The sequence below is a fragment of the Eptatretus burgeri genome, chromosome 17 (genome assembly GCF_056783735.1).
Source record: "Eptatretus burgeri isolate ZD-2024b chromosome 17, Ebu_testis_v1, whole genome shotgun sequence".
Classification (NCBI taxonomy): domain Eukaryota; kingdom Metazoa; phylum Chordata; class Myxini; order Myxiniformes; family Myxinidae; genus Eptatretus; species Eptatretus burgeri.
This window is the reverse complement of record NC_140977.1, coordinates 9,829,202-9,855,815: the sequence shown is the minus strand read 5'-3', so window position 1 is coordinate 9,855,815 and position 26,614 is coordinate 9,829,202. Positions and strand designations below refer to the sequence as shown.

Genomic DNA, 26,614 nt, shown 5'->3' with positions numbered 1-26,614 from the left:
CCTCACTCATCCTTCTCAAAGTTTCCCCCCTCTCATCCACAAAGCTGCCTCCTTCCATTGCCCTCTCACCTCCATCTCTTCATCCACCTCCTCAAATCCTCAACTGCCTTCTTCCACCTCTCTTGTCCCTCCTCTCCCCCAGCACCACAGAGCCTTTTTTCCTCCTCATCCGGCCCCCTCCACTAGCTATACTGCAATCCCCCACACTCTTTCCACAACCCACCTTACCTCCCCCCCCTTGTCCCTTATCCTACCCTCACCCAAAACCTCCTCCCTTCCCTCTTCATTAAAAGTGTGGACCTCAAATATCCGGGGCCTTCGCTCAAACCTTTCAGATCTTTCCATACAGGTTGCCACTGACAAACCAGACACAATCTGCCTCACAGAAACTTTCCTCCCCCAAGACGTGTCTGACTCCCAAGTATCTCTCCCTGGTTACTCCCTCCTCCAGTATGACAGACCTGATCCTCGTCCTGGTGGAGGAGTTGCTCTCTTCATCAAAGGCTCCATTCCTCACTCTCCATGCACTGCCCTCACTCCCCCACACCCCCAGGAATACCTCTGGCTATGGCTTCCCCTCCACTCCCACTTCATGTTTATATGTGTGCTGTACCATCCACCGAACAGTGATGACTCCATCTACACCTCACTATCCGAAAACATGGACCAACTTCTATCTTCTCATCCAAACTCTCTCTTCCTCATATGTGGCGACTTCAATTGTCATCATGCCAGTTGGCTAGGTGTGGGTACCTCTCTCACCTGTCATGGCACCTCAGCAAAAGCTTTCTGCGACTCATTGGGACTGACTCAATCGGTCAACTTCCAGACCCGGATCTCAACCAATGGTACTCCATCTCTTCTGGATCTGATTTTGACAAATTTCCCTGACAATATCTGCTGCTCTTCCTCTGCTCCAATCGGTTCTTCTGACCACATCCTTGTCAAAGTGGACATCTCTCTGGCTATTATCAGAGAACCACCTCACCGCCATCGAGTCTGTTATTTCACTCCAGCCGACTGGCAGGGTCTCCAAGCAGCCATCAAACTTATAGACTGGTCTCCTATCACTACTTTCTCCAACATCAACTCATCCTGGGAATTCTTTCAAAGAAACTTGCTCTCCCTCATGCACAGATTTATCCCCTCTCGTCTTCAGTTGTCCTACCCTTCCTCCCGCCCTTGGTTCACTGAAGCTTGTGGTGAGGCAGTTGTCCTGAAAAAACTTGCCTTTGCCTCATGGAAAGCAAACCCAACTGAGGGTAATCTCAGTTCCTTCGATAAAGCTCAGAACAAGTGTGTATCTACCGTCAGGAGAGCCAGAAAACAACATATTTCTCATCTCAAGTCTGAACTCTCAAACCTCTCTCCCTCTTCAAAATCCTGGTGGCGTCTAATCAAATCTGTTTCTGGTGTATGTTCCCCCTCCATCCCCTCCCTTACCTCAAATGGCAGCACTGCTGATACCGCACGTGAAAAAGCTGAATGCCTAAACTTAGTGTTTGCAGCTAAATCTTGTGTCCTAAACCCATCACTTTCTCTACCCACCTTACCCAGTCACACCCAACTGTCCCTGGACTCTGTGTCCTTTTCTCCTGACAAGGTGGAGAGCTTGCTGTCAAACCTCGACTCAGATTATGCAACCAGTCCAGATGGCATCAGCCCACGTGTCCTAAAAACCTGCTCTTCTGCTCTTGCTCACCCTCTCTCTGTTCTATTCACCCTCTCATTTGCTCAAGGTCATCTGCTTGGAAATCAGCAAACGTCACTGCCCTGCACAAAAAGGTGCAGAAACAGATCCCTGCAACTACAGACCAATCAGCCTTCTCCCAATCATCAACAAGGTTATGGAATCCATCATCGCTTCATACATTAAATCCCTCCTCTTCTCCAATGGCTTGATTTCTGATCATCAATTTGGTTTCAGACCAGGTCACTCTACCCTGGATTTGCTGCTTCTGCTCTCCCAACAATGGATGGAAGCCCTCAATGCCAGACAGGAAATCCGAGCCGTATCCCTGGACATATCACGTGCTTTTGACATGGTCTGGCACGCTGCCCTGCTCACCAAACTCTCTTCCTACGGTATCCAAGGCAATCTCCACTCATGGCTCGCAGACTTCCTCTCCTCTCACAGTCAATGTGTGGCCCAAAATGGACTTCTCTCATCCCCTCTTCCTGTCCAGGATGGAGTTCCTCAATCCAGTGTTCTGGGCCCTGTTCTTTTTCTGGTTTTCATCAATGATCTCTCTGACTCTCTGGAGAATCCTCTATATCACTTTGCTGATGACTCCACCCTCAGCCGTACCATCGGTCATCCCTCAGACCGGCAAGCAGCAGCTTCTTCGCTCACTGCAGATCTGGATAAAATCACAAACTGGTCCAACATGTGGAACATGTCTTTCAATCCGGACAAATCACACACTCTCACTATGTCTCTTCGAAAGGACCATTTATAATAACCTCCCATCCACTTTCTCAACAATTCTCTGGAAGAAGTCCTTTCTCTCAAGCTTCTGCATCTCACTATCTGCCATGACCTTTCCTGGGAAAGACATTTCAAACCTCGCTTCCAAAGCCAGTCGCCGACTGGGAATCCTCCGTCGTGCAAAGTCCTTCCTCGGCCCACCTGAGCTCCTCACCACTTACAAAGCTTTCGTCCGCAGCGTGATGGAGTACTGCTCTCCCCTCTGGGCAGGTGCTCCTGCCTCCCACCTTTCTCGGCTTCACGCTGTAGAAATCAAGGCATTTTGGATCATCGGCATCTCCCGCAATGAAGCTGAGTCTTTGGGCCTCTCACTCAATCACCGCAGGTTGATCGGTGGTCTTTCTGTCTTCTACCATCTCCTCTCCAGCCTTGCCCCCCCCCCCTGCTCTCTCTGTGATTTGTCCCCACCACATTTCCGCAGGGTGCTCAAGGTCCGCCAACAACCCCCTTCTGGTAAAACTACCAAAATCACGAATCACTGCTCACCTTCACTCTTTCATTCCTCTTTTTCCCACCTTTGGAATAAACTACCTCACTCTATTCATTCCCATTCTTCCCTCCAGGCCTTCAAAACAGCTGCTCACCACCACCTCTTATCCAAATCCTCCATCTTTTCTACCCCCGTTAATCCACCCAAACCCATCTCCTTCAAATTCCCTGCTTTCCTTCCTGAATGTCCCTGTAATGTCCATCTTGTATTCCCCGTGTTCCCCACCCCATCCCTCTCCCTTCCACAGATCTCCTAATGTCTCTGTTCCCCACTATTTTGTCCCTCCCACTCCCTCCCCTCTTGTCTCATTCCCCCTTGCTGTGCGTTGTGTGTTTGCTCTCACACGAGCCTCGACAAGGTATACAACAAAAATAAAAATAACGTTTGGATTTTTTTTTATTGCCGTGAACAAATTTTGCTACATCACGGGTGAGAAAGGTTGTGGTGAAGTTTTTCATTGAAATCGTGTGTGTAGTTTCTGAGAAGAAGTCGAAAGTATTTATGGACGGGGAGACAACGCGCCATCCCATACTCTCTCTGGAACTTCGTTCCCCGTGAGGTAAATTATTTTAGATTCATCAATTCTTTTCATCTCACGTTGCTTTACGTACGGCCCTGTTTGGCACTACTTGTCATGTATCTCTCCGCAGAGTGTTGGTGGGTGATCCGCAACTCAGCCTCACGTGGTGGGTGGTGGGTGAGCCGCGACCCATCCTCCTTCACGCATCTGCCCTCAGCCTCACGTGGTGGATGGTGGGTGGGTGAGCCGCAACTCAGCCTCACTTGGTGGGTGACTCGCGACCCATCATCCTTCACGCATCTGTCCCTCAGCCTCACGTGGTGGGTGGGTGGTTGGTGGGTGAGCCGCAACTCAGCCTCACGTGGTGGTTGGTGGGTGACTCGCGACCCATCCTCCTTCACGCATCTGCCCTCAGCCTCACGTGGTGGATGGTGGGTGATCCGCAACTCAGCTTCACGTGGTGGATGGTGGGTGATCCGCAACTCAGCCTCACGTGGTGGTTGGTGGGTGACTCGCGACCCATCCTCCTTCACGCATCTGCCCTCAGCCTCACGTGGTGGATGGTGGGTGATCCGCAACTCAGCTTCACGTGGTGGATGGTGGGTGATCCGCAACTCAGCCTCACGTGGTGGTTGGTGGGTGACTTGCGACCCAGCCTCCTTCACGCATCTATCCCTCAGCCTCACGTGGTGGGTGGTTGGTGGGTGACTCACGACCCAGCCTCCTTCACGCATCTATCTCAGCCTCACGTGGTGGTTGGTGGTTGACTCACGACCCAGCCTCCTTCACGCATCTATCCCTCAGCCTCACGTGGTGGGTGGTTGGTGGGTGACTCACGACCCAGCCTCCTTCACGCATCTATCTCAGCCTCACGTGGTGGTTGGTGGTTGACTCACGACCCAGCCTCCTTCACGCATCTATCTCAGCCTCACTTGGTGGTTGGTGGTGGACTCACGACCCAGCCTCCTTCACGCATCTATCTCAGCCTCACGTGGTGGGTGGTTGGTGGGTGACTCACGACCCAGCCTCCTTCCCTCATCTGTCTCTCAGCCTCACGTGGTTATCCGTATCATGAGTATTGTTGCTACGTAAATTACCTTTGTTCCATCGTTGCATATATTGTGCCCGAACCTAACCGTTGCAATCATGAGTAGCAAGCGTAAGTTTAATGTGAAACGTGCTGGTGCATCAAAGAAGCGCAAGACCATTACGCTCGAGTTAAAATTGGACATAATTGAGCGTTATGAGGGTGGTGCGACTTTGAGCACCATTGCACGTGATGTGAACATGGCCGTGTCGACGATTAATACCATTGTCAAGGACAAGGACCGAATTAAGGAATGCACCAAAGGATGTGCCCCCGTGAAATCGACAACAAAGCAACGGACTCGCTTCATCCATGAGATGGATGAATTGCTCACTCTGTGGATTGAACATCAAAACCAGCGGCATATTCCCTTGAGCCTCGTGTTGATCCAGGAGAAAGCGAAGAGTCTCTACGAAGACTTGAAGGCAAAGAAAGGAGTTACTGAGGGTTCCTTTGTGGTGAGCCATGGGTGGTTTCAGCGCTTCAAAGCTCGTACTGATTTACACATTGTGAATATTAATGGTGACTTTGTGAGTGCTGACTCACACAATGTTCATGGTGAGGCTCCGAGCGCTGACTCACACCATGATCATGGTGAGGCTGTGAGTGCTGACTCGCGCAATGATCATGGTGAGGCTGTGAGTGCTGACTCGCGCAATGATCATGGTGAGGCTGTGAGTGCTGACTCGCGCAATGTTCATGGTGAGGCTGCGAGTGATGACTCACGCAATGTTCATGGTGAGGCTGCGAGTGATGACTCACGCAATGTTCATGGTGAGGCTGCGAGTGATGACTCACGCAATGTTCATGGTGAGGCTGCGAGTGATGACTCGCGCAATGTTCATGGTGAGGCTGCGAGTGCTGACTCACACAGTGATCATGGTGAGGCTCCGAGCGCTGACTCACACCATGATCATGGTGAGGCTGCGAGTGCTGACTCACACAGTGATCATGGTGAGACTCTGAGTGCTGACTCGCGCAATGATCATGGTGAGGCTCCGAGCGCTGACTCGCGCAATGTAAAAATTACTGGTGACGCTGCGAGTGCCAACGAAAAAGCAGGCAAAGAATTTCCTGAAGTGTTGGCTCAAATAATTGATGAGGGAGGATATTTGCCGGAACAAGTGTTCAACGTTGATGAAACAGGATTATTTTGGAAAAAGATGCCAGACCGGACCTACATCGCAAAGGAGGAGAAAACGACTCCTGGTTTCAAGGCGGCAAAAGACCGTCTGACATTGTTGCTGGGGGGCAATGCGAAAGGGGATTTCAAGTTGAAGCCGCTCTTAGTCTACCATGCCGAGAATCCGCAGGCCTTCAAGGGCATCAGCAAAGGCTCTCTTCCCGTGGTGTGGATGTCCAACAAAAAGGCTTGGGTTACTCTCGACATATTTGAGGACTGGTTTTGGTACCACATGCTTCCTCAATTGAAGGAGTATTGTCGAGAGAAAGCAATTCCCTTTAAAATATTGCTTCTCCTCGATAATGCACCTGGGCATCCACAATTTCTCGACGACTTTCATCCAGACGTCAAGGTGGTTTATATGCCGCCGAACATCACCTCCCTGTTGCAGCCGATGGATCAAGGGGTGATTGCAACTTTTAAGGCACTCTACTTGCGCCGCATGTTTTCCCAGGCCATCGTGGCTACCGAGGGGGAGGATGGGAAGACGCTGCGGGAGTTCTGGAAAGGCTACAATGTTCACGATGCCGTGAAGAACATTACAGGATCCTGGGCAGAGGTAAAGATGACCAACATGAATGGTGTTTGGAAGAAGCTCTGTCCACAATTCGTCCACGACATCAACTTCAAGGACTCTACCGAAACTGTGGACGATGTGGTCCGAAAAGTCGTCGACTCGGCGCATCAACTGCAGTTGGAGGTGGAGGTCGCTGATGTTGAGATGTTACTCGAGAGCCATGCGGAGGAGCTCTCGAACGATGACCTCATGGAGTTGGAGGCTCAGAAGGCTGCTGAGGAGATAAGTTTGGATGGAGCGGCCATCGTGGAACCTCCAAAGAGATTTGCGACGAAGGACTTGGCCGAGGCCTTCAAGCATTTCGATGCGGGACTGGTTGCTCTCGAGAGGATGGACCCGAACGCTGAACGCTTCGCCAACGTCAGTAGGATCATCCAAGATGGCCTCGCATGCTACAAAATGATTTATTATGAGAAGAAGCGGGCAGCCGTTCATTCCACCCTCGACCTCTTCGTTAAGAAGGTTCATAAACCTACAGAGTCCCCAATTCCGGAGCCTTCAACCTCCGCAACTCCGACTCCTTCGACATCTTCAACTTGCAAGTCCCCCTCACGTGAGCAAATCGACACGAGAAATGTCTGTGCTCGCACTGTACATATAAATGTTCAATTGGGCACCTAATCCTTAATGCCTCCTCCACCGAAGGTGAAGGAGGTTATGTTTTCACCCCTCTACTGTCTGTTTGTGTGCAGGGATATCTCAAAAAAGTTGGAGACGGATCTGGATGAAATTGTGAACATGTTGGGTGTGTGACAAGGACGAACTGATTACATTTTGGTGAAGATCCGGATCCGGATCCGACTACTAGAATTTTAAAAGTGATCTTTCCTGAACTTATAGACTGGTTGATTTTACCATTGAGAGGCCAAAAATGATATACAGCACATTATCTCAAAAAGTTGTGGACGGATTTGGATGAAACTTGGTGGACACGTTGGGTGTGCGACAAGGAAGAATTGATTTCAATTTCGGTGAACATCTGAATCCGGATCTACGAATTATTACCTGTGCCAATGAAGGTGAAGGAGGTTATATTTTCACCCCTTTCGGGTCGCCGAAATAGGTGACCCTTATTGTCAGTAATTCTGTCTGTTTGTTTGGTTGGATGTTTGTTTGGATGTTTGTTCGTTTGTCATCAGCATAATTGGTAGTAAACGTGGGCGGATTTTGACCAAACTCGGGTGGTAGGTACATCTTATGACCTAGTGCTTTGGAAATTGTGGTGGTTGCTAGGGACGCTTTGGTACCCGAGCAACAACCGAAAAACCTTCAAAATCGGTACCGTTCACGCGAAATCAATTCCAAAAGCCATTATCCCACGTAGGGTTATGAAATTTTGCACGAATGATCTACAGGTGATGCTCTATCAAATATATTCCGTTTTTTGTGATATATGGAATACTTTACCCGCAGCGCCCCTTCAATTAGGGTATGCGCGAAAATTGGCGAAAATTGAAGGCCCCCTAGCGACCAGGTGAATGCATCGATACGAATGAAACTTTGCAGGTTCATGGTACTCAATGAGTACTACAACTTTGCCTCAGGACAATATTGACCGATTTCGCTTCGGTCAGGGGTCAAAGGTCAATTAGTGCAAAAATCAATAATATGTGAGAGCTAGAGGTGCCTTCGCGCCAAATGCTACAATGCTACTCCTCCTAGGGTTATGGTCGGATGGTCATGAAAATTCACACTAATCGTCTGGAATACATTGTGCACAAACGATCGAGCCGGATTTTTGATTTAGATCTTTGTTCACCCACAGCACCCCCTCGAACTTTGGGGATTTCTGATTTCAAACCGCATTTTCGGTACTTTTCATTCAAATGGACACCGAGTAGTTATCAGTCGATGGAACTGGATGAGATTTGATTTGCATAATCCTAAGGTGATTCCCTACACACTATATGACATCCATTTTGCTCTATATCTTATAGTTTCGATGATCGGCGATCCATCGCCGCCTACCGGCTTGTCTGTCTGTTTGTTTGTCCGTGTACAGGATATCTCAAAAAGTTGTGGACGGATCCGGATGAAATTTTGTGGACTGGTTCGGTGTGTGACAAAGACGAGGTGATTAGATTTTGCTGAAGATCCCGATCCGGATCTGACTCCTAGAATTTTTAAGTGATTCTTCACCATTGTGAGATCGGGCCAAAAATGATACACGTCACGATAACTCAAAAATGTATTGGGCCCGATATGTTCTCGTGGATTAGCGATTACGTGGCGGAGGTATGCGCTCTGCCGAGTACCCTTCTCATTTGAAAAGTGATGCTTTTGGTCACTTTCAACTCACGGGAATGCATGTTATTGCAGCCGAAAGCACAGCAGAACACCAGATTTTCTCTGAAATCAGTGAGGCTGACCAGCCTCGAGGGCATTCCAAGATAGCTGGTCGCTGGGGTAACTCGCCACCTTTTCATAACTAATAGCAGGGTTTGCTCCAGATTTATATATATATATTATAGCTCAGTGGCCATGACCCATTGGCCATGCAGTATCAGGGAGATGGAATCCGATACGCATCCTCGTATTAATGTTTATCGTTGCAGGTACATGCAGTTTAGAAATATCAAACTTGGTGATATCAAGAATAGACACATTTTCTATTCTTTGAATTCCATCCAAAAATGATATTTTCAGTACTTTTCCTGGAGTCAGTGATTGAATTCAGTGCACGTTGGCTGGCTTTCAGTTCCTCCTCGCTCTTTTCCCCTCCACCTCTTCACTCTCCCCCCACCCTCTCTCTTTTTCTCTCTCTCCCCCCCCTTTAGTATTCCCGTCAGCGAAACGACGGGTGGTATTTGCTCGTGTGGAATGTGAATTTTTTTTTTTAACGATGTCATCGGTGCCTTGTTCTACCTATGCTGTTGTGGCATCGGTGCCATAATTGCATATGTAGAATGCGACATCTGATCAGTATGTATGTTTTTGAGTGTCATCTCAGGATAAATTGGGCCATAGAAGAAAATTGATGGCATCGTTGGCCATGTGGTTTGGTAGCCATATTTTAAAAAAAAAAGAAGAAAAAAACCTTCAAAAATCTCTAAAAGGCTGAACAGATCGAAGCGAAAGTTTTACAGGTATGACCGCCTATCCATGAGGAACAAGACGTCACACCTGTGATGCACCTACTATTAGTCTGGTCGCTCTGATGGCAACAATGCCCAAGGAGATGCTGTCGCTGTTTCCAATAAGCTGACTCCAATGATAATTGAAGTAACACCGGTCAACCAGCATATTATGAGACGAAGGAATCGTCACTCCTTGGGTGTCCTTTCCTCGATGTCTGAATATGCTCCAACTGAAGCAAGTGATCTCACCATGAAGGACACATTCCAGCCACGCTCAAGTCTGTGGTTGATCAGTGCCCCAGGTGAGATACGCTTCCAGTCTTGGGGGATTTCAATGCATCGACTGGAACTGATAGAGATGGTTATGAGACCCGTGTTGGTCCCCAAGGGTCTGGAACTGTGAACCAGAAGAGCACTAAGTTCCTTGACTTTGCAAGAAGTCATGGACTTAGGGTGGCTGGTTCATGGTTTCAGCACCCACAGCCTCGTCACTTTATTTGGTATTCCAACGCTGGCGGTGTGGCAAAGGAGATTGACCATGTACTCGTTGATGGTCGCTGGAGGATGATCCAGAACTGCAGAGTCTACGGGAGTGCTCAGTTCCTCAATACCGACAACAGGCTTGTGGTAGCAATTCTGAAGTTTCAACTTCAATCCGGGAGAATGGTACCATCCCAGCTCAAGGATGACAGGGCAGCTGAGGAGTTTGCGAACAGCCTGATTGGGGACTTGTGGGGGGGGGGGTCTGGGTGCTCTGAGAAATCCTGAAGGATTGTGGAGTGCCTTCAACACCACCATCCATGATGTTGCCGGTGGATGTCTTGGAACTCACCAAAGGTCGAAGGGAATTTTGTTTCTGAAGGGTCGCATCTCCAGGCTGAATGGCAGAGCTGAGCTGTTCAGGGAGTTGAGGCGCAAAACTGTAGGTGTGCTGAGGGTGCTCAAGGACGTCAATGTGTGAGGAATCTGTGGGGGGTAGAGCATCACTTGTGGTCAAGTGATTCTTGTCCTACTTACAGGGGAATTCACGCATTGTGTTCCTCCAAGCCTGTCGCTCTGTGTTCTGCTGTTAGAGAGGAGGGTCGTGGGCTGTTGACGGAGGAGTCCAGAAGTGAAGACCCGCTGGGCCGGTTACTTTGAGCAGCTGTAAAAGGCAGATCCACCAGCTGTTGAGTTGGATGTCAAGGGTGTTGCTATCCATATTGTTAACCCTCCAATCAACTGTGATCCACCTTCGTTTGCGGAAACACAGGCTGCGGTGAACTGTTTGAAATGGCGTAAAGCTTCTGGGATCTGTGGCATCCATGCTGAACTTCTCAAGGCTGGTGGAAATGCTGTACTCATGTCGTTGCATGCAGTTTTCTGTGCTGCCTGGAAGACAGGCATGATCTGAACTGACTCGAAAAGGGGCCTTGTTGTCCATCTCTGGAAAGGGAAGGGTGATCGCCAAGACTGCAACAACTACCGAGGGGTGACGCTGCTCTCAGTGCCGGGCAAGGTCTTTGCTCGGATAATTCTTGATAGGGTTCGCCACCATCTGCTTGAGCACCAGCGTCCAGAGCAGTCAGGCTTTACACCAAAGAGGACAACGATTGACCGTATCCTTGCTCTTCGGGTCCTCACCGAACGCAGACGAGAGTTTCGGCAGCGGCTGCTTGCAGCTTATGTTGATCTCTGTTTAGTGTTTGATTCAATGAATCGGGATGTCCTCTGAAGGATTCTTGGTCTTCGTGGGGTGCCACCAACACTGATTAAACTGATGTCTGAACTATACTCTGGTACTGAGAGTGCTGTGAGATGTGATGATACCATTTCCGACTTATTTCCAGTTGTTACTGGAGTTTGTCGGGGGTGTGTCCTGGCCCCCAAACTTTTCAGCACTTGTATGAACTGGATTCTAGGGAGGATGTCTGAGAGATCAAGCTGTGGTGCATCGCGTTTGGGAATGTTAAGATCTCTGACCTTGATTTCGTAGATGATGCAGTCATTGCGGAGACTCTGGATATCCTCTTTGGGGCCCTTGAGGTGCTGAATGAGGAGTCGGAGCCGCAAGGATTATGGGTTTCCTCGGTCAAAACTAAGATCCAGGCTTTCCATGACATCTTGGATGTTGCTTTACTGTCTGTACCTGTTTGTGGTGAGGATTTCGAGGTCATGGAGAGATTCACTTACCTTGGCAGTGATATTCATGTCTCTGCTGGCTGTGAGCGAGACGTCTGGGTCGGGCCTTGGGAGTCATGGATTCACTGGATCGTGGGGTGTGGCGCTGTCGGTACCTGTGCGGGAGGACGAAAGTCTGAGTCTTCAATTCCTTGGTGCTTCCAGTCTTGCTCTCTGGATGTGAGACTTGGACTCTGACCAGGGATCTCAGGAGGAGACTTAATTCCTTTGATACCACTTGAATCCCATTCTGATTTCAATTAATAACTAGAACTGCCACTTTATAACTGCTGGCAGTGATGACCGGGTACCCAGTCCGTCCGCCTTTGACACAACTGACACAACGTGAGACTTAAATCGTAGTCGCAAAGTTTCGCATTTATCGGATAAGCGGTGCCAGAGAAAATATTATTTAATGGTGATACAAACACAGGCCTGCTTCGAGACGGCGCGGAACAGACGAGTTACGAACCGGGCAGCACAAAGCGTTCAATTTCCTTATTACTGGCGACCAGATTCAAATAATTAAATAATTCTGGCTGCCAAACCACACGGCCGATCAGGTTGAAATTTTAAACTTTTGTTTCCCATGTAGCCTAAATTATAAATATGAAGTTTCGCATATATAGAAGTAGTGGTTCCAGAGTAAACATGAATTAATATTTATCCTTCAATCTAAGATGGCGGCCAAACCATGTGACTTGTGACCTCATAATTTTTTACCATGTATGCAGATGTCATGGAGGATGACAGACGCATATTTTCGCTTCGATAGGTTAAGCAGTTCCAGAGAAAACATTATTTAATATTTTTCTTAAATTCAACATGGCTGCCAAACCATGTGACCTATCAATTAGAAATTAACAAACTTGTATTCCCTACTCATGTGCAATAGGGGTGTGAAGTTTCCCCTTGATCAGATCAGGTGTTCTGGAGAAGAAGATGTTTGAATGTTTTAAGGTAAATTCAAGATGGCCGCCAAACAATGTGACCAATCAAGAACAAATTAACAAACTTGAGAAAGGACCTCATGGGGAATATATGTGTGAAGTTTCGGCTTAATCTGTCTTGCCTTTCTGGAGAAGAAGATTTTTAAAATTTATTCATTTTCAATCCAAGATGGCTGACGAACCATGTGACCTATGACATCAGAAATTTATATTCTGCTTTCAACTGGGTATTGGAACACGTTTGTAAAGTTTCGTGTTAATCGGTAAAGGTGCGTTTTTCTATCCAAGATGGCCGCCAAACCATGTGACGTGTGATGTCATAATTTTTACCATGCGTGCATACACGATGGTCGATGATAATTACAAATTTTCGATTCGTTTGGTTCAGCGGTTCCAGAGAAAACATTATTTAATATTTTTCTTAAATCCAAGATGGCGGCCAAACCGTCTAACGTATCAATTCGAAATTAACAAACTTATATCGCCTACGTGTCCCGAATATAGTTCTGAAATCTCGCCTTCATCCGACCAGCGCTTCTGGAGAAGAAGATGTTTGAAGGTTTTAGGGTTTTTTCAAGATGGCCGCCGAACCATGTGACCGATCAAGAACAAATTAACAAACTTGAGAAAGGACCTCATGGGGAATATATGTGTGAAGTTTCGTCTTCATCTGTCTTGCCCTTCTGGAGAAGAAGATTTTTAAAATTTATTCATTTTCAATCCAAGATGGCTGCCGAACCTTGTGACCTATGATATCATAAATTTAAAATCTGCTTTCCATCGTCGACCCGAACAAGTGTGTGAAGTTTCGTGTAAATCGGATAAAGTCTATTTTTCTATCCAAGATGGCCGCCAAACCATGTGACTTCTGAGGTAAAAAATTTTTACGATCAAAGTGGAGTTTTTTTTTTTTTTGGATACTTTGTTGAGGCTCATATAAGAGCTAACACGCAGAAGTTATAAGAAAGGGAAGAGAGGAGAGGGGAGAGAGAGGGGAGCACAACAACAGTTGGGAAAAGAGACATTTGGAGATCTGTGGAATGGAGAGGGATGGGGCATGGTGCACGTGGTGAGCAACAGGGACTTTCAGGAAGGAAAACAGGGAATTTGAAGGAGGTAGCTTTGGGGTGGATGAACATCTTTGTTGTATCGTTGCAGGACATCTTGGTACCCGGTTATCACTGCCAGCAGTTTTCAAGTGGCAGTTCTAGTTATGTGTATTAATAATTATTAGCTTATCTTGAATTCATTCCAGATAAGGTATTGTCATCAAGCTCCGTCCATCCATCTCCTTTTTCGACTTCTCCGGCCAAACCGCTGGGCCAATCTGGCTGAAATTTGGCAGCAACATTCCACTTGTGGCTGATAACAGGAATTGCAAAGCTTGTTCCAGTCACATGACTTTAAGTAGGTCAAAATATCCGACTTAGTAAATTTATTCAAAAATATTCTTCTCCAGACCCACGAGTCAGAATGCTACCAAATTTTGATTACACCATTAGGCCAGGGCCCATATAAGCTACAGGTCAAGTGGTTCTAGTTTTAATTATGCAACACAACAGTTACCAAACACCACACAAAATACACTACCTAAAACTACACAAACACCACACAAAACAAGTCCTGGCGAGGGTCTCCAATCTCCGATTGCTCTTTCTTGTTTCTCTTCTAGCCCCGGAACCAAACAAACAACATTTTTGTAACAGCCCTCACAGCTCCCATAACAACCCACATGGCTCCCTTTCTCTTGGTTACGTTTACAAGATTTTTTGACTTATTTTGGAAGCTTTGTGAGCCATTTTTAGAAACAATCACAAGGTATGGTATAGGTAAGCATGCAATCACGTATGGTATAGCGATGGCCGCTGTTACTATGGGTTTCTATGCACTTGAAAGTCCTGTCTTCGAGGTGATTTGTCTCAGTGAATTATCCCGTCGAGAACTCTGGTGGAATTATCCCGTCCGGAACTCTGGTGGAATTATCCCGTCCGGAACTCTGGTGGAATTATCCCGTCCGGAACTCTGGTGGAATTATCCCATCCGGAACTCTGGTGGAATTATCCCGTCCGGAACTCTGGTGGAATTATCCTGTCCAGAACTCTGGTGGAATTATCCCGTCGGGAACTCTGGTGGAATTATCCCATCCGGAACTCTGGTGGAATTATCCCGTCCGGAACTCTGGTGGAATTATCCTGTCCGGAACTCTGGAATTATCCCGTCCGGAACTCTGGTGGAATTATCCCGTCGGGAACTCTGGTGGAATTATCCCGTCCATAAGATCTGCTTCTTCACTTGTGAAATATCAATAAAGTTGTTTTCTCGGGTAAATGAAGCACATTTTTTCCAAGACATAAGGTTCATCAAGGTGAAGTTGTATTCAAAAGTAAATACTCAATGAGGGGATTTAACGGTTTGTCAATTCATTGCAGTTGTAATTGTATCATTGGAGAGAAATATTGGGTTGTTTGAGCAACATCCTCGGTCATTCCACGTCGTGGCTTGGAAAATGTACTCGTAGCCCACAATTCCATTGCTCAATGGAGTGCTGCTTTCCCCTCTGGGCTGGCCTCCCAAGCTTCACATCTGTCTCATGGAATGTAAAGAAAGTTCTCAACAATGTTGAAATCTCCCACAATGAGACTGAAGCACAAGTTCTGTTCTCACATCACAGTCAGCTCAATATCCTCCCTGTTTACCACCTCTCCTCTAGTCTAGGTCCCTCAGCCCTGAACACCCCCCCCCCCCAGCACCTCCAAGACAAACACATTTGTACACTGCTGGACACAATCATTTGGAAACTGGATGCTATCACGAAAAATTAATCGATCTCCTGGAATTTGTACAAATAATTTTTCAAATATGCCTATTCTCGGCATTCTAGTGTAATAATAACTATCGTCATCATAGATGCGGTGAGAATGAGTTTAAACAAATGCATTTGTTTGCTTGTTTGTTTGACAAATGCTTTGAAACTTGGGGGGTGCATAGAATTTTTTAGTTTTTCATGTCCTCGTCTGTTTGCAGATTTTATCGTGAAGGTGAAGGTGGAGTCCGAGTTTGAGTTTGTGGATGTTTTGGCTTCGCAACTCAAAGGTCTGAACCACGACTACATTCTACCTGTAACATTGGATTGTGGGAGTGACTTCGAAGGGTTAAAAATGCATTGATTGGAGCAGTTATTTAATTCATTTATGTTTTCGGATAAGTGTGATGTAAACATCTCTGACCAGAAATACGTTGGTTTTAATCATTACGTAGCAATGTCATCTCCGCTCACAATGCTTGTGTCTAAAACCGCTTTTTCCATAATCCCTTTTTATTGTCCTTCCCTTTGTAATCTGTCCTTTATGTTCTTTTGAAAAATTGCGGCCTTGCAAAGGCGCGAGTTCAGGTACGCTTGAGAAAGGCTTGGAACGTTTGGGTTGAGCCAAGAAGCTAAGGGGTCAGGCTTGGGAAACGGTCAATGAGCGCCGAGCAGGCAAGGCCGATTGACGTCGCAGGGCGTTGCTCAAGCAGAGCTGAGGAAAAGCCCAGAGGATGCTCGGGCACGAGAATGTCTAGGAGAGAGAGAATGCGTGAATGCCACCTCCTTAGCACTATCCTCTTGTCTCCTGCCCGCGCCGCACTTTGCCATTTGCCGCACCGACCTGCATGACCACAGACGGTTCCCTGTCCGCCTCTCGCGAATCAATCGGAGGTGGTAGAAAACAGAAACCACTGACCTGTCTGCAGTGGTGAAATGATAGGCCCGTAGACTCAGCTTCATTACGGGAGATTCCAATAATCTTGAAGGCCTTGGTTTCCATGGCATCAAGATGAGCAAGATGTGAAGCAGGGGAGCAAGCCCAGAGGGGAGAGTCATATTGCAAGCTGAAGATGAAGGCGTTGTTGGTGGATAGAAGTTTAGGTGTGCCAAGGAAGGATTTTGTACAATGGAGGATGCTGGATTCGGATGCAGACTTTGAATGTGGTTTGCCCAAGGAAGACCAAAACTGATGGTGAGACCCAGGTGTTTGAATGACTGAACTCCCTCACAAGGATTATTGAGAAAGTAGATTGGGGGGGGGGGGGAGAGTTTGCCAGATAATCCTTTCGGAGAGAGACGGTGAGAGTGTGAGATTTGTCTGGATTGAATTACATTCCAAGTGTTTGACCAGCTTGTGATTTTTGTCATGGTTTTAAGAGGGCAGAGGCAGCAACCTGCCTGTCTGGAGGATGAGGGATGTCACGGCAGAGGGTGGAGTCATCAGCAAACAGATGAAGGGGATTTTCCAGAGTCAGAGATATCATTGATAAAGATCAGGAATAGGACTGGGCCCAGAACACCGCCTTGGGGCATTCCAGCCTTGACAGGGAGAGGAAATGAAAGGATTCCTTTGAGAGCCACACCTTGGTGATGAGAATATAGGAAGTCAGTAAACCATTTGTGTAGTTCCAAGTTGGTCTTGTAGGATGCCATAGTCAGAGGGTTTGGAGAGCAAGGCAGAATGCTGGACTGTATCAAAACACGAGATATGTCCAGAGAGGGGTCCTCATCTCATGGTTGACGTTGAGGACCTCTTTCCATCGTTGGGTGAGTAGAAGCGTCATGTCCAAGGTGAAGTGACCTGGTCTGAAATCAAATTTGTGTTCTGAGATGAGGTTGTTGGAGAAAAGGAAGGATTTCATATCAACTGTACTGATGGATTCCGTGACCTTGTTGATGATTGTAAGCAAACCGATATATCTGAGTGTGTGGGTTGTTGGGTAAGGTTTGAGAGGGTGGGGGTGCTTGGAAAGCATTTAGTGGGAGGAATGATGGGGAAGCATTTTTGAGGTGGAGTGGGGGGGGACATTTTGGGGGTGGGATGAGGAGGGATTCATTAAGGGGGGAACATTAAGTTTTGAGAAGGCAGGGTGAGGGTGGATGCTTATTCTGATTCCAAATTCCCAACTTTGACAAATGGAGATAAAGCTCATGGGAAGGGAGATAAGTTATTTTGTTGAAAGCATGGAGAAACTTGGAGCTATACTTGTGGGAGGATGGTTGGTGATCTTGGTGGACCGAGTTAGCACAAACAGTCAACACATTAACACGACACATTTTATTTATTTGTTTTTGTTGGATTCCCTTGTGAATGCGTTTCCCTTCCCAAATGGACTGACGTGATATTGTTTGCAGATGAATCTCATCCGGTGAAGATAGAATGTGTCCAAAGTGATGTTCTTCAGACTTTTCCTGAGGTTTTGAACAAAGACCGTGTAAAGCAAGAACCGTGTGATTCTCCTCTAAAGAAGTCAAACGATCCTGCTCCATTGCTGGAAAGTAAGTCGAACTCATCACTCTCCATTATTTATTTTATTATGTTTGCTTTATAGTCAAAGTTCTTAACCAAAACCTGACGTGACTGTAAATTTTCTGAAACAGGGTGAACTTGCATTACCACAAAGGGACAGTAACTGGGATCCAATGAAAGTTCAATATGCTAAACTAATGGTTTTTAGTTTGTAGTTACCAGATGTAAAATATCATAATCAAAGGGATTCTTCCTTTTATAAGTAAATGATTAAAACCATGTATAAAAAAGAGGTTTAATGAGAACATGACTTGGTAAAAGGGCAGGTCAGGTCAGGTATGGGAGCATGCGCCAGAGCAGCGCGTCGCTGCGTCCACTTTCCGTCGGTACTCCAGGGGCCTCCGTCTGGCCATCCCCCAAGCAGATGCCTGGCCCATCCACATCTCCTTGAGGTGATGGTCAACTTGCTGCAACCACGAGGCACGTGGTTGGCCTGTTTGCCTCCTCCACTCCTGAGGCTCCCTCGCTGAGAGAATCTGGTGACCAGGATCAGTGTCAGGAAAACGAGACACATACAAACAGCCACAGCTGACACTCATGGACTATACAGGTAACCAATCTCCTCCTCCTCTCTCTCAGCAACTGCTCATTGGACACAAAGTCTGATTACTGATAGCCAAGGATTTTCCGAAGAGACCGAGTACCGAAGGAGCGAAGTCTCCATCTCAGATCCCTGGTCAGAGTCCAAGTCTCACTTCCATAGAGCAAGACTCGAAGCACCAAGGACCTGAAGACTCGGACTTTCGTCCTCCTGCACAGGTACCGGCAGCGCCACACCCCATGATCCAGTGAATCCATGATTCCCCAGGCCCGATCCGGACGTCTATTGACCTCTGACTCACAGCCAGCAGAGACATGAATATCACTGCCAAGGTAAGTGAATCTCTCTGTGACCTCAACATCCTCGCCTCAAACAGGTACAGACAAGATAGCAGCATCCAAGATGTCATTGAAAGATTGGATTTTAGTTTTGACCCAGGAAACCCGTAATCCCAGCGGATCTGACTCCTCATCCAGTGCCTCGAGGGCTGCCATAATGATATCCAGTGTCTCCGCAAATATTACTGCGTCAGTGCTCTCTGCTCATCTTTGGCTTACTTCATCAATGGCATACCTCGTCGTTGGCTTCTTTTGTCTCCTGTGCTGTTTTGTTGTTGCTCCTGGAGGATGGCTCTCCAAAACGTGGACACTGTTCTCAAGCTGTCTCATCGCCTTCTGTGTTTCGATTTGCTCTTTTATTTACTTCCTTGTGTACAAGTTTGCATCTTGAGCCTGGTGTTGGCGCAGTGGTTAGGGCAGCGGCTTGGGATCCAAAAGGTCCTGAGTTCAAGCCCCGTTGGGCCACTGAATTAATACACCAGGGGGTTGACTCAGCCTGTCATCCTTCCGAGGTCGGCAAAGTGAGTACCAGTGTACTGGGCCGGTGTATACCCCGGTTAAAATAGGTGTACCATATCCCTGTGTCGTAAGAGGTGACCAGGTTGCGTCAGGAAGGGCATCCGGCATAAAACATGTGCCAAATCACTATGCGCATCATGCGGATGATCCGCTGTGGCGACCCCGAAAAGGGAGCAGCCGAAAGAAGAAGAAGAAGAAGAAGAAGAAGAGAGTGTACAAGTTTGCATCTTCCCTTCTCCCTCTTTGTATTCCCCCCCCCCCCATATTCATCATAAATTAACCTTTTAAATGGTAAGAAACATCTTTCATCCATATGCCTCCTGTGCGTGTTGCCATCAAGTTTGGCTCATTTTGGGCAGCCTTGGGGAAGAGTAAAGTTACTGAACAACTGAACGCAGCACAGAACCGTTTCAGAAATCCAGGGATGCATACATAAGATCTTCGACCCTGAGGCAGATCACGTTCGTGAGCCTCAGACGTGACGATATTTTATGGAGCAGGATCATGAAAAGCCTCCGAATGTGGTTACAGATCTGGATACTTTGAAGTGATGAGATTTTGTGGATTCTCTTCCTTATCTCTCACCTTAAATGTTAAAAGAAAGATGATGCATTTCCAGTTTCTGGTTAAAGCAGGCTAATGTGTAGTTTTAATTTTCCAAACTACGATTAGATTGAAGGTGAAATATTTGTTTTTACTCAGTATTTTATTATTTCTGGTATTGTTTTGGAGGTTTGGCCAGGTGGTAATTTTTTTTTTCTCTACTTTTGCTTTTGCATGTACTCAGTTGTACATTAAAACCAATGAAATTCAACCATTTGCAGGTGAACTTCACCAACTGAAAACGGACAATTTTCAAGATGATGTTCTTCAGACTTCCCAGGATGCTTTGAGTGATCGGCACAAAAAGAAAGAACCCTGTGACTCTCTTCCGAGGGAGACCAGCAATACTGTGCAGCCATTAAAAAGTAAGTGGAGCCGAGCACGGAACATATTGCACTACTTCACTCATTTAGTTTGTTCTATTTATGCCACAATGTTGAAATTCAAAATCCTGCCAAACAACGGATGCATGATGTAAGCTATGAAATGAAAACATCACTTGCTCTGTAATGGGAATTTGAGCATGCATGTGAACCTAAAGTTTAGAAAAACTCAGTTACATAATTCCAAGCTGTTAGAATTTAAATTAAATCAAAACAAACATCAGTTGAGTTTAGTGTGATGAGTCAAAGTTTGAAAGTCAAACCTGTGACTCTCAAATTGTTCGACACGAGAGGCGCATGCAAGATTGTTGTGCAATGCTCCACAATAGACATGCGTCTTGCTTGCAGGTACCATGTAAACCTGTTCCATGGTCGGGTTGTCGGCGACTAAATCGTCTCTCCCACCAGGTTTTCTGGTGAGGAGGGTGTTTGGATATGGACACCCAGCAGGATTAAAACCAAAACCTGTCAAAGGGCGGAGGAGCTCCTTGTGAGCCAACAGCCATCCGTATCTGCTGCCCAACTGTGTCTGCAGACGTCCTCCTGCAGTTGGGTTACTTTGTTGAGGAGGTTGGCGGCAGGATTTGCACTCTTGCCACTGGAAAACACTTCATTCTGCAAAATCCATAAATGCAAAGAAAACTTAAAACCCACTCCATGGGAGTACCTCCTGTGCTGCTGCCCTTCGCAGCGCAGCTTACTGGATAACGGGATTGGGGCAAAGCCTCTGGGACCCTCATTCCTTGATGATAGGAGTAAAAGCAAGGGGTTAAATTATTGGGTCTGATTGCGGTGGTGTCGTCCACCAGATGGCGGTCTCCTTGGGTTAACCTGAGATAACAGTCCCTTCGGGTGGGTGCCTAGAATGTCCTATCCCTAAAAGAGCATGATCATCTGTCTCTGTAATCATCTGAGCTCCAGCGTTTGAACATCGTTTTTCAATGTCAGGGTCCAAGTCCTTCAACTCTGTTGTTGGGCACCCAACCCCCCGCCCACTCTCTCCACTGTTCCAACATAATCTATTCAGTGTTCTCGCTCTTCCATGAGCCTTAACTCCGTGTACAAAAAAAAGAACTCTTTGAGTCTCACCATTCCTGATGGCATGACCACAAGACATGCATGGATATGCCATCAGGGATGGTGAGTTGCGGGCTTTTTGGAATGCACTGAGATTGTCTTTGATCAGATTTGGCAGACAGGAGCATCATGTATCCTGAGCATTCTCCAACAAGCCTTATCATCTCTACCTAGTATTGGTTTTAGCCCTCGTGGGGCCCTCGTGGGCTGGTACCCCTTTGTCCTTCGTCTTTTTTTTTTTCCTCGATGTTGTGGAGGCTAAAGCTATGAAAGTCATTATATTTTGGTGGACAGGTAGAACAATGCTTGGATTAAACAAAATGTTGATTGAAGTTTGTTAACCACCATGGGAAGCAAGGAGAAGCTGATGTTTCAGGCATCAATACTTGGTGGAAGCAAACCTCTGATTGGTATACACTGTCTGGAACGATGGAACAACCTCTGATAAGATAGTTTGTGTGTGTACAGTAACTATTTGACTCACTTGGGAAGATTTAAAATTGCTCCATTTTTTTTTTTAATCCTTACTGCTCGATCTAATTGAGTATAGATATATGGCCAATGTTCAATCTAATTTGAGAAAAAAAAAATATTTGTCAATTTTACTAAGTCGGTGTGAATTTTTGATGATTTCTGTGACGTGTCTTTACAGAGAAAGAAATGAAACCGGTTTCATGTTCCAACTGTTCCCAATTGTTTGACGCGGAAGATTTTAATCAGCACATGACTCGGAACGCTTGTCAAGATACTGACACATTTCGCAGCGTGTCTTGTAAACGTTGTACAGTGACCCTCAAGAATATCCAAGGAAGTGAGAGACCACACAAGTGTTCTGTGTGCGGCAAGGTTTACCCTTCCGTGTCAGAATTAAAAATTCATCAAAGGGAGCACACTAGTGAGAAGCCGTTCACATGCCCACTATGCAACAAGACGTTTGCTTATTCTTCATATTTTAAGAAACATCAAAGAAGACACACGCGAGAGAAGCCGTTCAAGTGTTCCGTGTGTCAGAAGGCCTTTTATCGGTCAACGTATTTGAAAAAACATCATCGAAGATTACATTCAGGAGAGAAGGCACACACGTGCTCTGTGTGCAGCAAGGCTTTCACTTACATGTCGCAATTGAAAAGTCATCTCATGATCCACACGGGAGAGAAGCCGCACAAGTGCTCTGTGTGCAGCAAGGAGTTGACTCGCTCATCAGATTTACACATTCATCAAAGAATACACACCGGAGAAAAGCCTTACAAGTGTTCTTTGTGTCCGAAAGCCTTTATTCACTCATCAAATTTCAGGAGACATCAAAGAATACACACACGAGAGAAGCCCTACAAGTGTTCTGTGTGTAGTGAGGCATTTGCTTTTATCTCTAAATTGAAAACTCATGAAAGAGTGCACACACGTGATGAGACATTCACATTCTCAGTATGAAACGAGGCATTTGTTCGTTCTTGATATTATTACAGACATCAAAGAGACAAACAGGGTTGAATGGCTACGAAGAGATCAAATTATTTGGGAAGGAGAACCAGTCATCATAAATGCTTCAGACCAAGGACACGACACACGAATACCTTTAAGAAAAATGGCAGGATTGAGTCATTCGGACAAATGCAGGTTTTGTGGGGGTAGAAACAGAACGTACCAGCCAACTTATTTCAGGATGTAAAAAAAACTTGTGTTGGAGCAGCTGTGCACACAGACATGACGGCGTCTGCAGAGTAATCCACTGGCACATCTGTAAACATTTCAACATCTCAGTCCCAGAACAATCATGAAAGCACAAACAAGATCCGATCATTGAAAATGAACATGTAATGCTCGCGTGTGACAAGATGATCCGTCAAGTATGAACATCGCAAACAAAACATTGTGTCCGGACGTAGTGCTCAAACACAAAAAGGAAAAGTCAGCATTGTTGATCGAGGTTTCAGTTCCCAATGACTTTGGACTAAATATTACAGAAATCAGGAAAATTGACCAAATCCAAGATCTGAAAAATGAGGTCAAGAAGACTTGTGGAAATTGAAAAAAGCTGAAATTATACCAGTGATAGTTGGAGCTCCAGGAATGATAAAGGAAACTCTTACTGAGCACTTAAAAATCATTTCGGAGAATATCATTACAAACGAGCTACAAGTGGAGGATGTCAGAGGTTCAGTGAAGATTTTGAAAAAAGCCCTTGGAATGAGGCGATGAGAACGAAACTTCACAGTTTGGCTCATGAATCATGATCCGTCACCAAAAAGGAGCTGGAGATTTTGAATTCCGGGAGGACTCCCTCCCACTTCCTGAAACCCACAAATGGAGACAACCAACATTTCAAATGTTCTGTGTGCATCAAGGCATTTGCTACTACTCTGTCATACTTGCGTTAACATCAAAAAAAAATAAAAAAAAAATATATATATATATATATATATATATATATCTAGACGTGACGGGCAATATCTAGACTCCAGAGGAAATGCTCCAAATGATAAGTGACAGAAAAAATAAATAAATTGGAAAACACCTTGAAAAATACCATCCATCAAAAAACCCTGGCCTGGATGTCATTCCAGATTTTTGGCTTGGTTCAAGAAACCTCCGCTCTTCACAATCACGGTGCTTGAGCGTTTAACTGGCTCCAAGAGGAAAAGGTAATGGATGAATGTCTTGTAGAAGGCAACGCCGTACTCATGCCAAAATCTGAAGAAACCCAACTGCCTCACAAATATATTTCAATTACATGCCTACCAACAACCGACCTTCTTCTGAAGAAAAGAAAAACTCAAAGCTGCAACTCACAGGAACCGTGTTCTAATATAGCTGTGGAGTAGTAAACTGGTCACACTCAAAAAAAAATCAACTAACTAGATACTAAAACAAGGAAACTCGTCACTATCCACAAAAGTCAATGCTTCCCGAGAATGTACCGGCTGAGACGAGGAGGAGGTGGTGGGCTGATAGACCCCAACCAAGTACACGGTACGATGAGTGTGTAGGATTGGCCAAGTATGTAAAATGCTCAAAAGACGACGAAATCCAATTTGGATACAAACACGAAAATAAAACAAAACCCATTCCTTTAATGCCGTGAGGTGCATAGGGTTGACGGGGCAATTTAATTTGGCTCATGAGACGGTCCTGGATAGCTCAACACTCCAATGCAGGATACTCGACACTCGAATGGCTTATTACCCCCAATAAGTTGGACTCATTTTGCCGACCTCGGAAGGATGATAGGCTGAGTCAACGCACTCGGTGTTATTTTAAAGGTACGACAGGGGATCGGATGGTTGGTGTTGGCTTAACGGTAGGAGGCTGGCTTTAGATCCTTGGGTCTTGAGTTGAAACCCTTGTTGGGACGTTGAATTAACAACAGGGAGGGTTGACTCAGCCTGTCATCCTTCCAAAGTCAGCAAGATGAGTGCCAATGCACTGGTAACAAGGGCATTGCATCAGTGGCACAGCTGTGTCCCTCACAGCCAAAGATGCTCCTCACAGCCTCGTGCTGCACACAAAGGAGGAGGACAGGGAACCAAACTCAGGACCATAATATCTTTAACCAGCCACCTTAACTGTTAAGCCAACACCAGGGTGATACAAACATGAAGACAGGCCAGAAAAAGTATATCTACAAACCTTGCAAAAAGTTTGTGAACAGGTGTGAATGGAAGATGCTTCACATGAAATCGAAACAGTAAGAACTAGAGTTGAGAGAACACATTACCCTGTGCAGTGTTCAAGATATATTACTTCAACTTCAACACAATAATGATTTTAAAGATCGTGTTTTTTTAATGCAAATGTTTTGTGGAACAAGTGGCATTGGAATAAACCACAAGAATAAAAATGTAATCTCGTTTGTTTTCTGATACTCCATATGCCATTGAATAATTTAGTTATATATATATATATATATATATATATATATATATATATATATATATATATATATATATATATATATATATATATATATATATATATATATATATATATATATATATATATATATACATGAGACGACCCATGAACCCATTGGGTTCCCATTGTGACAGCGGTTGATTAAAAAAAAATCATTTCAAGAAAAAAGAAAAAAAACATAGCTCCAGCAAACTATACTGCTGAGGTTGTTTTCATTGATCAAATAATCCCGAAGAGTACTTGACTGAATCAGGAATTGATTTTTTTAATAAAAATTTTTCGTTGCCCGATTTGAACGAAACTTGATATTGCGTGTCAATGTGAAAAAAAAAACGGAGAAAAGAAAGTCGAAGAAATTATTGTGTGTAATCTTCTAAACACAATTCTCTATTATAATACCAAGCTTGCACACTAAAAACTCGGCTCGCCGTCACACGATCCCTATGAAATTGCTGTGGCACTTAGCGGACATGCCGACAATGTTTGGGAAGTCTTGGCGTTCCATAGTAACACATGCATTTTGCACAATGCGTATTTTTGTCATTCCCCGTGTACGGTCTGTCGTCTGCTACCAGCTATGTTGTACTGCTATCCCGTGCATGTGCACGGGTATCGCTAGTTTTATTTATTAATGAACATGGAAGTATTACATCAAAATGGCGGTCTATTTTATGCTTAAAAATAAATCGTTCTTTGTCTGTACTAAATGTTTGAAATTTTAAAATAAATAATTTCAAGAAAAAAGAAGAAGATAGCTCCAGCGAACTATACCGCTGAGGTTGTTTGCATTGGTCAAATTCTCCTGAAGAGTACTTGACTGAATCGGGAATTGATTTTTTAATAATCTTTTAGTTGCCCGATTTGAACGAAACTTGATACTGCACACTGCAGGAGAATGTTGAGTAAGATGGCCCTAAAAATTTTGTGCTATCGTGTACCGTTTTGGCTGTATTTCAGGAACATACATACATACATGATGAGAGTTTTAGTTGCATATATATATATATATATATATATATATATATATATATATATATATATATATATATATATATATATACATACACACACTCCTATACCTATAGCCAAACAATTTTATTTGTGGGGTGGGGGATTAAGATATTACCTTAGAACAGACAGAAATGTATTGAGTAGTATGGTCCGTGTACGAGTAGTGAGCCAATCTCGATGCAATTAGGTAGACAAACATTAGCTTCAGAATTGTCTTGTTTAAATGTGCATCATATGAAGGGTGGTGTTTGGTAATAAATAATTTGGGTTTAAGGTTACGATATCATACGTGCAGCCTCCTGTAATACCTGAGTGAGCCGCTGAGGTGGGGCCTTGGAAAATATTCAGGAAAGAGAGAAAGT

At 45.3% G+C, this 26,614-nt stretch overlaps 1 protein-coding gene across 1 annotated transcript; it reads left to right on the top strand.

Annotated features, from left to right (window-relative positions):
- The first annotated feature begins 2,890 nt into the window (after positions 1-2,890).
- LOC147009269 (uncharacterized) lies at positions 2,891-25,196 on the top strand. The gene is made up of 6 exons (XM_085863029.1): positions 2,891-3,537; positions 3,629-6,898; positions 15,557-15,625; positions 17,694-17,837; positions 20,091-20,234; positions 21,982-25,196. Exons 2-6 carry the CDS (start codon positions 4,645-4,647, stop codon positions 22,758-22,760), a joined length of 3,390 nt encoding a protein of 1,129 aa, XP_085719155.1. The 5' UTR covers positions 2,891-3,537; positions 3,629-4,644; the 3' UTR covers positions 22,761-25,196.
- The last annotated feature ends 1,418 nt before the right edge of the window (positions 25,197-26,614 follow it).

Excerpts from the sequence above, each read along its gene's own strand:
- LOC147009269 (XM_085863029.1), top strand. The coding sequence starts at position 4,645 with ATGAGTAGCAAGCGTAAGTTTAATGTGAAACGTGCTGGTGCATCAAAG. Across the intron at positions 15,626-17,693 it reads TTTGGCTTCGCAACTCAAAG|ATGAATCTCATCCGGTGAAG; the intron begins GTCTGAACCACG and ends TATTGTTTGCAG. Across the intron at positions 20,235-21,981 it reads TACTGTGCAGCCATTAAAAA|AGAAAGAAATGAAACCGGTT; the intron begins GTAAGTGGAGCC and ends GTGTCTTTACAG.